General features: G+C 41.8%; 1 protein-coding gene across 4 annotated transcripts in view; it reads right to left on the reverse strand.

Annotated features, from left to right (window-relative positions):
* Positions 1-16506, reverse strand: part of SENP7 (SUMO specific peptidase 7) — a 188668-nt gene that overhangs the window by 84977 nt on the left and 87185 nt on the right. For 2 of the 4 annotated variants that reach the window (XM_058661815.1, XM_058661813.1), the window contains exon 5: positions 15186-15383. The exons of 1 other annotated variant lie outside the window; for it this stretch is intronic. In XM_058661815.1, coding sequence (XP_058517798.1) covers positions 15186-15383 — 198 coding nt within the window. Of the gene's footprint in view, positions 1-15185; positions 15895-16506 lie in introns of all 4 variants that reach the window. One more of the 4 variants, XM_058661816.1, reaches the window with a different exon arrangement.

The raw sequence follows: 16506 nt of genomic DNA on the forward strand, positions 1-16506 counted from the left end.
CTGATGGGCTGCAACTTCCACTGCTGAGCATGAGAACCAGGACTGGGGGTAGACCTAACTGGACAGGTGTTAGTACTCGCCAGCATAAATGTAGGCTAAATGTGGGGTCAGTTGGGTTGAGTTAGGCTGCAGCACCCAGTGAGGTGGACAAAAGCCAAATGGGATGTGGGACAGACCACATACCAGCATGCACAGGAATCAAGGCTGGGGGTGGGCCTGGTGCAGTTACTGAGGGTTGCTCTGAGCTGCAGTTCCCGCTAGTGTACTGATTGCCAAGTATGTGGTGGGCAAGGTTCAGCTACGCCATAGCCCCAATGGTTTGTATAAGAGATGGGGTTGAAGACAGAACTGACTGGGCAATGGAAACTATCAGTGTGTGTGTTGGCTGATGTGGGTGACAGACTAAGCCACACCCTGTACTGTCAAGCACACGAGTCAGGTCTGGGGTGACCTCAGAAGAGGTTTCTTTGGAAATTCCCTCTCCCCGCACCCCTCCCTCCACCACCACCACTACCACAACTGAACCACTGGACTCAGAACTACAACCACAGGGAGAATCACAGAATCTGTGGTCTGACCTTGCAGTACATGAGTCAAAATTGGACATTCCTAGTTTCTAAAGATAGTGCAGGGGACAGCAAGCCCTGATCCACATAGGAGATATGGCAGTCCACTGGGGGTTGCAGAGGATATGTAGTACCACAGTAGAGGATGAGGGAGGGGTTAGGCCAGGACAAATTGGACAACTCTTCCAGCCAAGCATTGAAAACAAGTGTCTGGGTGAGTGGAGACTCTTGTGTGAACTATGTCAGCCAATGGACCATGGAAGGATTTCCTCATCTTTGGAGCATTGAAATCAACAGCATTTCAGAACTATCAAAACCACTTAAGCAACAGCCTCAGAATATACTCCACATCGGAGACCGTGGGATGACATCATGTGGCCATTCCCCATCCCTGGGAACTGATGGGGTAAGGATGCTGGGTGTGGCTTCTCCCCTTCTCTCCCTGCTGGCCCCAGATACAGGAAAAACAAAAAGAAAATCGGAAACAAATCACCTCACCCACTTACCCTACTCCTGAACCTTCCCCACCCTATTTTATATATATATATATATATATATATATATATATATATATATATATATATAATTTCTTCATTGTTTTATTCCATTATAGTGTATTTTGAATACTAACTGGCCACAGAATTCCAGGTAACTGAATGTGTGTGTGTGTGTGTGTGTGTGTGTGTGTGTGTGTATCAGGAAACTCTTGAAACTAACCATATATGCCATATACACCACACCACTAGTTAAAAAGTATAATAAAGAAGTAGTGTAAGTTGTCTAGTGACAACTACTAACAATGAAGAAGAATGAAAGGAAGTCTGTTCATCGAGTGGCCATCCCACATCCCCAGGGACTAATGCAATAGGGTTGCTGGAAGCAGCTATGCCCCCTTCTCTCCTCCCTTCATCCAGCTACAGGAAGAAAAAAATGGGGGACAGTTGTCTCATCCACCTTCTCCCATTTCTCAACCTTTCGCATCCTAATCGGTAGTCTACATGGGGACCCATCCTTTTCAACAATGTAAACATCATCAAAAACAAAACTTAAAAATGGGAAGTCTGTCATCTTGTTGATCTAAATTGTGAAGAAAAGAAAATAAAAATATTTTTTCTTCCATCCATGACTTTAATCTCTATGGATTTGTTATGTTTTGAAGGGATTTTGCTCCCCAAAATCACATGCCTGCTTAAACTCTAGAAGCTGCATATTAAAGGGCAATGAGTTAATATTAATGGTTGGTGTATTAAGAGTAAAAGCTTATATAACTGTACTGTCTGAAGGCAGGGTACCTGAGAAGTGAATGGATTGGATTGGGCTGTTACAGAAAGGGTCTATGACTGAATCATGATGGCTTTACAGAGACATGCAAGGTGAGCTGCTCATGTTTTTTGTGTGTTCCTGGTTCACCATATAATTAACTCTTCTCTATTCCCCAGCCTCCCAAGATGCCTAACCCAAAGAGGTCACCTGATCTTACACCTTGGACGCTTCCAGTGCAAGCCAAAAAAATCTATCTTTAAGTAGCTCCTCTCTGGTATTTTATTTAAAGTAATAAAAAGCTGACAAATAAAGGATCCTATTTAATGTTGTCTACTTCATATACTTAATCCCTGACAAAATTGCCCTGACAAATGTTAGATATGGGGTAAGGTATTTGGCATAGCAATCAAAATGCCAATTTGGAGGGCCACATACCATTTTGAAGTGCCTGAGTTCTAGTCCTAGATATGTTCCCAATTGTAGTTTCCTGCTAACATAAACTCGGGAAGACAGCTAAGGACTCAAGTAGTTGGGTCACTGCCACTCAAGTAAGAAGATCTAGACTGAGTTCTCAGCTCCCAGCTTTGACCCAACCCAAACCCAGTGGTCATATTTTTAGAGTGGGTCAGCAGATAGGAATTCTCTTTTTTAATTTATTTATTTTTATTGCAAAGTCAGATATATAAAGAGAGGAGGAGAGACAGAGAAGATCTTCCATCCGATGATTCATTCCCCAAGTGACCACACGGCCACAGCTGCTCCGATCCAAAGCCAGGAGCCAGGAACTCTTCCAGGTCTCCCATGTGGGTGCAGGGTCCCAAGGCTTTGGGCCATCCTTGACTACTTTCCCAGGCCACAAGCAGGGAGGTGGATAGGAAGTGGGGCAGCCAGGACCAGAACCGGCACCCACATGGGATCCTGGCATGCTCAAGGTGAGGACTCTAGCCGCCAGGCCACCGCACCGGACCCAGGAATTCTCTTTTGTCTGTCTCTCGGTCTTTCAAAAATTAAAAATTGCTCAAAATAGAAGAAATTCTCTTATCCAACCTTACATTATATGCTGCTATCAAATATCAAAATAGGGAAGTCAATTGTGGTTCTAAATACTTGGAGAAAAATTCAGGACTGCTAACAGAAAGAACTTCATTCACCTTAGAACTACTTTTTATAAATATTTTACTTTTGGCTAAAAATCTAGTTATAACTCAATGATTTACTTTTTGAAAAGCAAAGTGACAAAAAGAAAGGGAGAGGCGGTGACAGGGAGGGAGAGGGACAGGGAAGGGACAAGGCAAAAAGGAAGGGAAACAGAAACAGAGAGACAAAGAATCTTCCATCTGCTGTTTAGCACCACAGCCAGTTCTGTGCTGTGTTGACACCAACAACTAGGAATACCATCCTGGTCTCCTTGATATGCAGTACGAACTTAAGTACTTAGGTCATTTTTCACTGCACATTAACTATATCAAAAGAGCAGCCAGGACTCAAACCAGTACTCCAACAAGGCTACCAGCATCACAAGTCACAGTTTTACCTGCCATCACAATAGTACCTAAAACTTACTTTTAACAGATAAAAGAACCTTAAATTGATGACTCATTTTAAAAATGAATGATAGGGTCTTGCACAATGGCCCAGTGATTAAATCCTCATCTTAAAAATGCAGGGATCACATATGGGTGCCCTTTTGTGCCCTGGCTGTCCCACTTCTCATCCAAATCCCTGCTTGTGGCATGGAAAGTATTAGAAGAGAGCACAGAACCTTGAGGCACTGCATTGGTGTGGGAGACCCAAAAGAAGCTCTTGATTCCTGGGCTTGGTTTTGGCCATCACAGCCACTTGGGGAGTGAATCAAGAGACAGAAGATCTTTCTCTCTGTGTCTCCTTCTCTGTGTAAACCTGCCTTTCCAATAAAGATAAATAAATCTTTAAAAATTCAATGATAGGGTCCAGCCTGGTAGCCTATCATTGATAGGATGGCCTACTGGCTAAAGACCTCACCTTGAATGCACCGGGATCCCATATGGGCACCGGTTCTAATCCCAACGCCCCAGCTTCCCATCCAGTTCCCTGTTTGTGGCCTGGGAAAGCAGTCAAGGATGGCCCAAAGCCTAGAGACCCTGCACCCACATGGGAGACCTGGAAGAAGTTCCTGGCTCCTGGCTTCGGATCAGCGCAGCTCTGGCTGCAGCCACTTGCAGGGGGTGAATCATTGGACAGAAGATCTTCCTGTCTGTCTCTCCTCCTCTCAGTATACCTGACTACAATAAAAATAAATGAATCTTTAAAAAAAATCAGTGATAAATGAAGGTATTTCCAAAGTTTATGGAAATGACAGAGCCAGGACTGTAGTACAGTGGATTAAGCCACCAACTATGATGCCAGCATCCCCCTTTGGAGTATTGGCTTGATTCCTGGCTGCTCCACTTCTAATCCTGCTTCAAGTTAATGTACCTGGGAAGGTAGCAAAAGTTGATCCAAGTGGGCCCATGCCAACCATGTTGTACACCATAATGAAGTTCCAGGACCTGGGCTTCAGCCTGGTCCAGACACAACTGTTGCAGCCTTTTAGGGAATGAGCCAGTAGATAGAAGACATCTCTCATCATTTACCATTTTCTCTGCCTCTTCCTCTCTTTCTCTTTCTCTCTCTCTCATTCTGCTGTTCAAATAAATCTTTCACAAAGTTAACAGAAACAGAACAAAAATATAATTTTATTTTGGCTCAAAAAAATTCTTGAAATTCAGTTTTTTCATAATATGTATTTTTGCAATCTTTTTAAAGCCATCTTGCATGCATGTCTTCTTAAATTTATTTATTTATTTGATAAGTACATATGTAATAATATATACATACATACATACTTATAGAAAGACAGGAAGAGAGAGAAAATGCTCTTCCATTTACTGGTTTCACTCCCTAAAGGGCCACAACAGCCAGAGTTGGGCTAAGTCAAATTCAGAAGCCTATAGCTCCCTCTATGGCTCCCACATGGGTGCAAGGGCCCAAAGATTTGGGCCATGGGCCATCTTCTTCAGCTTTCTCAGGAATTAGCAGGGAGCTGTACTGGAAGCAGAGCAGCCAGGTTTCTAACTTGTGATGATATGGAATGCCAGACTAGCAGGCAGTGATTTAATCAATGGTATTACAATGCTGGCGCCAGCACACATGTCTTAAAAAGTTTTGTGCCAAAATAAATATATTGTTAAATTTGATACTGCAGAAGTTTTCTGAGATATCTTCATACTTTTTTATGACTATCACTACTGAAGTCTGATTTTGCTAATAATGTAATAATAATATATAATATATTAATATTGAAGAGGAAATTCAAACTTTATAAGTAAAAACGTAACAGAAAAGTTATTACTGGTATCTCTGTTTATAACACCTGACTACAGCATTATTCAAATATGCTTTTAACCCAATTAAAAAAAAAAAAAACTTCTCTCCTAAGTAGTACATCTGGAGTCAACAGATGATTAGTTCTACAAAACGTATTGGAAAAAATATTTTAACCACAAAGTAGTTAAAACACCAATTACAATTCTCTCTGATCAATGAATAACCCTCCCCATTTCTGTCTTTATTTTTATTTGAAAGATAGACTTACAGAGAGAAGGAGAAACAAAGGTCTTCCGTGTACTGGTTCTCTCCCTAAGTGGTCACAGCTGAGCTAATCCACAGTCAGCAGCCAGGAGCTTTTTCTGGGTCTCCTACCTGGGTGCACAGTATCAAGGACTTGGGCCATCCTCCACTCCTTTCCCGGGACATGGACAGAAAGCTGGATGGGAAGTGGAGCAACCAGGACATAAACCAACATGCACACAGGATCCCAGTATTTGAGGGGGAAGATTAGCTAATTCAGCCATTGTGTCAGACCCAATCGATCGCCACTTTTTATGTTAATTGTTTCGCTGCTAGATTTTGCAATATTGAGGAAAGAGAAAGAAAGACACACAGAGAGAGGAATTCATAAAAGAGACGTAGGGGATAAATTTCAACATGTTTACTATGCCATACCTTTCTTTAGTTTTCATTACTATTATTATTTTCATTTTATGATACAGTTCCATAGGCCCTGGAATTTTCCTTACTACCTTCCCAAGCCCCTTCAGACCCCCCGCCCCCACTGAATTCCCCTATATTATGAAGTATAGTTCTTTGTACACAGTCATATATCCATCATTATGGGCATGGACAATAGCAGAGTCCAGCATCCTACTGTCAAGATACAGTCAACAATTTCATTGGGAGTCCATTTTTGATCTGGAAGTAGAGATGCATACTACATTGTATCCTCATATCTGGATATAGTAAGTCCCCATTAACAGTTACTATACATCCCCTTAAATGAAAGCCACAATACAAAATCAACAACAGGAAGAAAAATAGAATTTTACAATGCCATGAAATTAAATAACATGCTACTGGATATGATAGTTTCCATTGCACAGACACTGTATTTCCCTTTAAATAAAAAAAAAAAAAACACAAAATAAAATCAACAGGAAGAAAAAAAAAAGAAAAGAAAAACGCCACAAACTTAAATAACATTGCTATTGAATGACTGATGTGTTGCTGAAGAAATGAAAAAATCAATAAACTTCTTAGAAAATCATGCTACTGTATGATCTACGAGTCACTGAAGAATTTAATGAGAAAGAAACTGTTTTAAAGAGATGAAACTAACAAAAAAAAATCAAAATCCATGAGATAGAGTTTCCGCATCTTTGTTGGTGAAATAAGTCTCCTTAGGCAACAAGTAAGTGGGTGGTTGTTGTTGTTGTTCATTTCTTTAATAGCTGAAACAGTATTTTTTTTAATATTTTTTTAGTTGGAATTTTGAATTATGTGGTACAATTTTCTATACGCTGAAATTCCTGCCCCCAATCTCCCACCCCTGACAGATTTTCCCCATTATACTACAATGGTGTAGTCCTTCATATGGAATCGTAATTCTATCAGTCTCTTATTTAAGTTACCCCAACATTGTTGGTACAGACAATGTCAAACAGTCCAGCATCCCATTTCAAATAATTTCTTTTCTCCTGTCAAATTCATCACTGGCTCATGGATTAAACTGTGGCATCATTTTTCCAAAGAGACTTCTGTGTTTCCTTTTGTCACTCATGTGCTGGTTACTCAGTGGTGCGTGTTTTTCCTGGTGCTGTAATTTGTTGTTGTTGCTGTTGTTGTTGCTGTTCTAACTCATACCAGTTGTTGACCTTGTTTCATGGCTTCTCAATTATGGAAATGTATAGTGATGGAGTTCTGGGGTCTATCATATACAGATGTGGGGAACAATGCAACATGCATCCCTGCTTTCAGACGAAAGATGGATTCCCAATGAAACCGTTGGACATGTGTAGACAATGGGATGCTGGGTTTTGTTTTTTAATCCAGTCTACTAATCTGTGCCCCTCCTGGATGTTGTTTCCCAATTTGTTCTCTACATCAGGGAAATTTTCCCTCATCATTTCATTAAATACATTTTTAAACCCAGCTCCTCTTTCTGCACCTTCTGGAACTGCCATAACTCTTATATTTGGCCTTTTAATATTATCTTTCAATTCCTGAACACTTTTTTTAGCTTGACCCAGCTCTGCTTTCAGCTTTTTGATTGTTTCCACCTGGTAACAGGAAATAGCTTTCAATTTTGAGATTCTTTTTTCTGCCTCCTTCATACTCTTTTGGAGACTCCCCATTGTACTTATAATTTGCTCCACTCTATTCTTCATTTCTGATATATCGGCTTTCGCTTAATTCATTTCCTATGTGAAATATTCCTTAAATTCCTTGAACTCCTGCTTTACATGCTTCTCATTGTTGATAAGAAGCTTTACAAGTGTTCTGAATTCTCTATCCCCATTTTCTCAATGTCTTCCTAAGTTAACTCTGAGGTTGGCATGGGCTTTTGTTCCTTTGCAGGGGAGTATTCAGTAATATTCATCGTGCCTTTGTCTCTTCTTTTGCTCTTGGTCATTGTACTTCTGGTTAGCAGAGTCTTCTCCTTGCGGCAAGTTTCTAAGCTGTGTCACCACAGGTCTACAATTCGATTTTACTTATTGGGCTTGGTACATGGCTCTTTGTTGGCAGTCACTTTGGCCACTGCCTCCAGCGAGTTCCAGGTTTGGGTTCTTATGTTAGATTTCCACCAAAGTCTCTGTAGCCCAAGATCCTGGCTCACCACTCTCCACCTCATGTGAAATAGTGCCGAGGCTGCACTGTTGTCTGTACAAGCTTTCTCCCACTTTCAGTTGGAGCAGGTCCCAGGATTAGGGAGACACCAGGAGTCCCATATAGCGAGGTTGTTGGTGTTGCTGATCTTGCCAGAACCTGTTGGCCATTAGGTCTGGGGCCACACAGACCTGTTTTGACCCATACAACACCAAAGTCCGTATTATTCTCCCTGTGGGACCAGTGCAATGCATTGAGCTCAATAATTCTCTCTCAGCTTAGTGCATGCACAGTTCACTATTGTTCCTACTGTCTTAAAGTTTTTCCACACTATACAAAATGGTGCCTGATGTGCCACTACTAGAGTTCTTGATCTGCTGGCTGTCAGGTCTGAGGGCTACCTGGACCTATCTTGGGTGGAACTTGTAGGATACCACGTTGTTGCAGTTCACTGTGCCAGAAATGAGTTCACTCCCAGCTCAGTGCACGTGCAGTACTGTCCCATTGCCTTTGGCTCCCTGCACAAAATGGCACCTGATTCGGCTATAGGGGTGTGGACTGGCCTGTGAGATCCACCCTCTTCCCACACTGCCCATCTGGGACTAGCCTCTCCATCTCTGCTCCTTGTCAAACAGACCAGCAGGACAGGCAGTTCTTTGTCTGGATCACCTCTTGAGTTCCCAGTAAATGTCCCTTCCCGCCTGGTTGCTGGTGGAGTTCCAGCTGCCAGTGCATTTCATATCCCCACTTGCTGAATGTCACTGGGGTATTGGTCACTGCAACACCACACCGTTGTGTCCACTGCTTTCCCAAGTCTGTCAGTTTCCAGGTGCCTCTCTGCTGTCGTTCTGTCCTCTCCTACTTCCTGGAATGTGCTTCACACTGGCTAAAGTTTCTCCTTTTGTTTAAATGTGTCCTTACCCTATTCAAACATCTTGATTCTCATCTATGGTACACCCTTCTATTAGAAAGCATGCTATTACTATGTGTGCAAATGCTCTGGAAAAATATTAAAGAATCAGAAGATTAAAGGTTAATGAGCTAGGTATAAAAGTCCCATTCCTAAAATTTAACAGCAGTACAATGGCACAAAGTTCTAGAGTAAGGACTTTGGTGTCAAGCAAGTGTCAAATCAGAGTTTTATTTTTCTACCTAATAACCGTAGAAGACTTGCAAAATTCATTAGGAAGTGAATTTAAAAGGTAAGTTTACTTTAGGGCCAAAAAAAACCCAAAACCTATGCATAGGATTTTTTTAATGCATATTTCCCATAAACCTTTTGAATACCCTTTTATACCTATGGGCAATTTACTTACCATAATTTCTACCTCTGATAACTGATCTCCTCATCTATAAAATAGAAATAAAAATGTATACCTTCCAGTTTCTATAATAAAGTAAGGTGTAAAAAAAATCAGAATTCCTGACATAGTAGAAGCACAAAAGATGGAAACTCATTTTAATTTTCATATTATTAAAGTGTTGCTCAAAATTATAAACTATGCCTCCAAACAACCCTTAGTGGCCACAATTTATTATGCATTATAATCTTGATAACATTACTATCTTTTTAGAAATACATAATACATAGATATCAATGGCTAAAGTACATAGCTCTTCTGACATGGCCCAAACATCTTGCAGCAACTCTTGGCAACTGAACTAATTCAAGTACTTTGAGAAACAAAGAACTTTGTGTGACAACCTTACAAATTACAAACCTATGAAGTGGTTAAATCCTTAATTTCTAAATTGTCTCTTGAGGTACAGCTATATAAACTGGCATTTAAATAGATATTCCAGGGGTGGTCTGGCGGGGCCAGAGATTTCCTGCCCAGGTCCAGACAGCCCACGGGCTGCCTGGCAGCACCCTCTGAATGCTTGAAATTCTGGGCTTACAGTTGGTCTGGATGATGGCACAAGCTGGGGCGTGCGGGGATTTGAGGGCTCACTTCCAGATGAGGAATGACTTCTGAGGGACTTGCATGGATGGATGAGGCCCCTGTGCCCGCAGATCAGAGTCTCCTTGGTGGTTTAGACAGAGCAAAGGATGGCATACCCAAATGCAAAAAGAAAATATGGCAGTCCATTGGGGCCTGCAGAAAACATCTGCTACCATAGCAGAGAAGGGAGAGCAAACTGCCCAGGGAAAGAGATGGGTAGATGGAAGGGAGGACCAGTGAAGGACTGTATTACAGGTGAAGAATGAATACTGAGGCACTTCAATCAACAAGGCATCTGTACTTGTACATAAGTGAAGGGGCAGAGACTGAGTGGTTTAGAGTGGGAAATTGGAGAACATTTTAGGGTCAGACAGAAGCACCAGCCCACGTGGGGAACCAGAACTGGGGTAGTTAGCATTGACCACCTCTGAATACCACTCACTGGCATACACTAACGCTGGAGCTGAGGGACTGCCTGATAGGGCTAGATCACAGTACCTGCCAGCAAGAGTTGGAACTGGAGACTGGCAATGTTGGGCTGGGCCATGACACTAATTAGCACACAAGGGAATCAGGTCAGGGGCAGAATCTGGGAGGTACATGGGCCCACCCCTGTGGAACTGCAATATCCACTGATTTGCTCAAGAGCTGTGGAAGATGATAGGCTGAGCTAGGCATGGCATGGAACCCTCTGACACTCAAGGGTACTGGGGTTGAGTACAGGTCAGGCTATAACAAGCTACAGAACCGACAGGCACACCCAAGAATAGGGTGTGGGGCAGGCCAGGCCACAATATCCACCACCTCATACATAGGTCAGAACTGAGGGCATAGACTTTGTTAGCTAAGGGTCTAACATTCACTGGCACATGTGGGACCTGGGTCTGGGTGTGGGACCTGTTGAGGGAACTTGGGAAACTCTCCTAGTGTGTCATAACTCCCATTGGTGAACATGTGATCCAGGCTTGGGTGTTGGTCAGACTAAGCAGGGTAGCTCTACCTGTCAGTAGGTGTGTGGGTTGGTTCTGTAGGGGGGCAAACTGGGCAGTGTCAAGCCAACCTTAAACCACTGGCAAATGGAGCAGCCAGGCTGGAATACAGGTCATGCCAGGCTGGGTTATCACACCTACCAGTTTGAATGAGTCAGGGATGGGGAACAGATTGAGTAGGATCAGCTGCTGTACCTGCCAAAAAGAGTTGAGACTGTGGTGTGAATCCAGGTTGCAGCAACCAATAGCAAAGACCAAGATGGAAGATAGGCTATTCCAAACTGGGTTGGAGCAACCACTGGCATGCATAAAGCTGTAGCTGGGAACAGGTTCAGTTGGGGAAGTAAGGGTTGTGATACCCACTGGTGAGCATGAGGGCTGGAATGGGCATGGGGATCTGGGATGAACATGACTGCAGTATCCCTTAGCATGGGTGTAGACTGAATCTGGGGTGCACCAGACTGGACTAGACTCCAGTACAAACTTGTGCTCACAAGAGGTAGGATGTGTATAGGATGGGCTAGGCTAGGTCCCAACTTCCACTGAGCCACATGGGAGCTGTGACTGGGTACGGACCATGTATGGGTGGGTTGTAGCTCCCAAAAGCAAGAACAGGAATGGGTGTGAGCCTGTTGGGCACAGTCACTGTTCCTGCCACAACAGGAGACAGACTACGTCAACCTAGGCCAAATACCCACCAGTGTGCATGAGATTTGCCACTGGGAGATCCGATAGAGGAGCTTGAGGAACTCCTTTGTCAGGGTACAATCCCTATAGGCAAGTTCAAGAACCAAAGCAAAGAGCAGCTCAGACCAGGCCAGGTTACAGTACCCACCAGCATACATGTGGCTCAGGTCTGAAGATGGGTCAGGCTGGGCCAGTTCTTAACACACACTGGCAAATCTGAGAACCAAAACAGAGGGCAAGACAGGCCAGGTTGGGCCACAAGGAAACTGAACTAGCAAAAAAAAAAAAAAAAAAAAAAACAGTTCTCTTTTTCTCTGTAACTCTGTCTTTCATATAAAATGAATAACTCTATTAAGAAAAAGAGATGCCAGGGTCCAGCGGCGTGACCTAGAGGCTAAAGTCCTCGCCTTGAATGCACCAGGATCCCATATGGGCACGGGTTCTAATCCCAGCAACTCCACTTTCCATCCAGCTCCCTGCTTGTGGCCTGGGAAAGCAGTCGAGGATGGCCCAGAGCTTTGGGACCCTGCACCCATGTGGGAGACCCAGAAGAGGTTCCTGGTTCCTGGCTCCGGATCTGCGCAGCACCGGCCGTTGTGGCTCACTTGGGGAGTGAATCATCGGACGGAAGATCTTCCTCTCTATATATCCGACTTTGTAATAAAAATAAATAAATCTTTTTTAAAAAGTTAAAAAAGAGATGCCTTTTTTTTTAAGAGATGCCTTTTACAGTGGACAATCAAATAACAACCTAAGAAGAAATAGACTACACACCAAAGTCTACTACCATAATAATAAAGGCATTAATTCACTGAACTGTCAATAAAGATGATGAAGTGTTTGCTTCAGAACAAAACTGGAAGTGAAAAAGAACTACACACAACAAATATATGGATATACTGAGGAAGGAGGAGAGAGGAATATGGACAATTCCAACTGCCAATTTGTAAAAATGAGTTATGTGGGAGAGCCGTTAGATAGGGAGGGAACACAAAATAGCAACCAATCCAAAAACAAACTGACTATTCACATTAACTAGACAGGAAAGAAAAAACGAATGAGAATACTTTGGGAATTTTCATCTCATACTTAAATTTCATGAACATAATGCTTGGTGGCAAAAATCATTCTGAAAAAATTAAATATTATACTGTCCCAATTAGAAAAGGGATAAACATGATATAAGCAAGATGATTCTGTTGTTAGAGAGACTTACAGCTTACTTTCACAAGAGTCAAAAGAATCAAGAGTCATTATATTAGCCCTATTAGATTTGCCAACACCATAGAAGATTAGTTCACCTGCATTGAGGAAGCAGACTGCTAGAATCCAAGACAATCACAGCAAGTTACTTCATAAATTATTGATGCTAAGTTGCCTGACCCTGAGATTTACAGTATTTTCAAAAGTTAAAATATGGGCCCGGCGGCGTGGCCTAGAGGCTAAAGTCCTCGCCTTGAATGCACCGGGATCTCATGTGGGCACGGGTTCTAATCCCAGCAACTCCACTTCCCATCCAGCTCCCTGCTTGTGGCCTGGGAAAGCAGTCGAGGATGGCCCAGAGCTTTGGGACCCTGCACCCATGTGGGAGACCTGGAAGAGGTTCCTGGTTCCTGGCTCCGGATCTGCGCAGCACCGGCCGTTGTGGCTCACTTGGGGAGTGAATCATCGGACGGAAGATCTTCCTCTCTGTCTCTCCTCCTCTCTGTATATCTGACTTTGTAATAAAAAATCAATCTTTAAAAAAAAAGTTAAAATTTATAAGCCCAGTGCAATGGCTCAATCAGCTAATCCTACCCTTGTAGGCATCATGATCCATATGGGCACTGATTCATGTCTCATACAGTCCATTTTCTAATCAGCTCTCTGCCTATGGCCTGGGAAAGCAACAGAGGATGATCCAAAGCCTTGGGACCCTGCAACTGTGTAAGAGAGCTGGAAGCAGTTATTGGCTCCTGGCTTTGGTTCAGCTCAGCTCAGGCCATTATAGACATTTAATGAGTGAACCAGCGAATAGAAGATCTTTCTGGCTCTCTTTCTCTCTGCACAAATGCCTTTATAACAAAAAGAAAAAAAAAATCTTTAAAAAAAAAAGGAAAGTTAAAATTTTATTTGATAAGACTGTCTCATTAAACTTATTTTACCTTCTTAAATATGTTTCTTTTTCAAACTAACATATGGTATTACATTCAGATACCTTAAAAGAGCCAGTGCAGTATCATAGCCAGTTTGTCTGCCTGTAATGCCAGAATCCTATGAGTCACCAGTTAGTGCCAGCTGCTTCACTTCCCATCCAGCTCTCTGCTTGGGCCCTGGGAAAGCAGTAGAGGATCTTTCAGGGCCTTGAGACCCTGCACTCCTGTAAGAGATCCGGAAGGAGCTCCTGGCTACCAACTTCAGATCAGCCCAGCTCTAGCTGTTGTAATTCTTTGGGAAGTGACCCAGCAAATGGAAGACCTCTGTCTGCCTCTTTGTAACTCTTTCAAGTACAATAAATAATCTTTCAAAAAAAGTTACTGGAAAGTCAGCAATTTTTAATCTAGGCTTTTACTTCTCAAGCATTGATACATTGACATTCAGATTACAGATTGTAATCAAAGCTAATGGAAAGTTATTCTAATTGGAAATAAAGTTGCATGCTCTAAAAATATTCATTTTAGGGCTAAAATTATAAATTAAATCATGTAAAATATATTATTATAAATTGTCACAAGTTCCTAGAACTAACACCTGGGTTTTAGCCCCAGATTCCACATGTAATTAAAAATATATATATAGGGTATAGCTTTGTGGCTACCTGTGCCAATTCCTATCCCGGCTGTTCCATTTTTATCCAGCTTCCTACTCATGGTCTGGGAAAAACAGCAGAAAATGATTCAAGACACTGGGCCCCTGCCATCCACGTGTGAGATGCTGATGAAACTCCGGGATCTTTGCTTCTGCTTGACCCACCCCATCTACTGTGGTCTTTTGGAGAGTGAAGAAGCAAATGAAGGATCTCTGCCTCTCCCTCTCTCTTATTCATTTATGTGAAAATCAGAGTTAAACAGTCTTTCACACATACACACAGACAGACACAAAACAGGTCCCATTCATTTTCAATCACAAACATTATATTTAGCAAGAAGAAATGAAGGCAACACGTTAATATAATCTCTTTTTTCAAAACTGATATAAAAACAAGGAGATTCACAAAGACAATGATGAGGATCTCGATTAGAAAACATACTAAATATGAATAAATTAAATATATAATCATTAATACACACTTGTATATATACACACATCTTCTTTTTACATCATAAAATAATTCCTAAAAAATATACACGTGAATCAAACTATTATAAATGCTACATATACTAAAAACACTTGTAAATGTTATTCCATGTCAGTCTACTTAATGAAGTGTAGAATCACCTGACTTTGTAATCAAGCTTGCCAGCTTTAGGATTTGCCTTAAAGTGAGGCAAATTATTTCCAACAACTTTATTTAAGAGTATTGGATTCATATTATCTCAAATGTGGTAAGTTGAACAAAATAACACTGAACAACATACCTTTCAGATAAATTAAGGCTTTGGTGGAGAGGTTCTAACTTTTGACATGTCTCTATGCTGTCAACAGATGTCGAAGGCAATGAGTCTGATTGCACCTTGTAGGCATCGCACAAATTAGCACCATTTCTAGGTAGGGTCTTTCTGAATTTTCGTCCTAAATCCGTCAATAGGACATTCGTCAACATAACTTTGAGTTGCCTGTTACACATATAAATGATTAATACATATGATACTAAACATTGTGCAAAACATTAATTTATCATAAACTGCATCAAATAGTTTCAGAAGTTCTAAATTTTAATTCTTCAAGCAATTACTTTGAATAGTAAATATCGTAAGTAAGACAAGTACATAGATATATACTTAATAATTCTCAAACATTATGTTTAAATGAAAAAGATGCTTCATTTAAGCTGAAATTGTTTTCACCATTCTGTCAGGTATGCAACAACTATGGTCATTCATTTGTATTTAGACCTGTTAGATTCCTAGTAACCCATTCACAATTTTTCACACTGTTAGTGGGAGGGCAATACACATTTGCAAATCTTATCACAAATACAACTTGTTCTACACTCAAGATGTATTTTTCTTGGGGCTGGCACAGTGGCACAGCCAGTTAATTATCCAATTCCAGTGTTAGCGTCCCATATGGGTGCCAGTTCTTATGCTGGTTGCTCCATTTCCAATCCAGCTCCCTACTCATGGCCTGGGAAAGCAGTGAAAGATGGTGCAGGTCCGGCACCCACATAAGCTCCTGGCTCCTGGCATTGGATCACCTCAGCTCTGACCATTGAGGCCACTTGGGGAGTGAACCAGAGGAAGGAAGACAGATATCTCTCTCTCTCTCTCTCTCTCTTTCTGTGTGCATGTGTGCATATGTCCTTCTCTCTGTAAATCTGCCTTTCAAATAAAAATAAAAAATTTTTCGTTTAAGCACATGCTTATCTAAAAACACATTCAAACTAAGGATGCCGGGTGGACCTTGAGCACCGCAGCTGAGATGCTAGTTGAGATGCCCACATTCCATATCAGAATACCTGGCCTGCAGCCCTGGCTCTAGCTGTTGAAGGTATTTGGGGAGTGAACCAGGGGACAAAAGATCTCTCTGTCTCTGTCTACCTTTAGAATAACCTAAAAATGTAAACAAACAAAAATCTAAAAAATAAAATAGAGGTAGCTTGATTGATTGAGCTGATCATCTTCAAGCATTAAAAAAAAGGAAGAAAGGAAGGAAGGATATGACTTCTACTTGGCACTGCCCACCTGTTGTGGCCACTTGCAGAGAAATCAGCAGATGGGAGATATATGTCTTTCCCTC

Source organism: Ochotona princeps, chromosome 3, assembly GCF_030435755.1.
Source record: "Ochotona princeps isolate mOchPri1 chromosome 3, mOchPri1.hap1, whole genome shotgun sequence".
NCBI classification, from domain to species: domain Eukaryota; kingdom Metazoa; phylum Chordata; class Mammalia; order Lagomorpha; family Ochotonidae; genus Ochotona; species Ochotona princeps.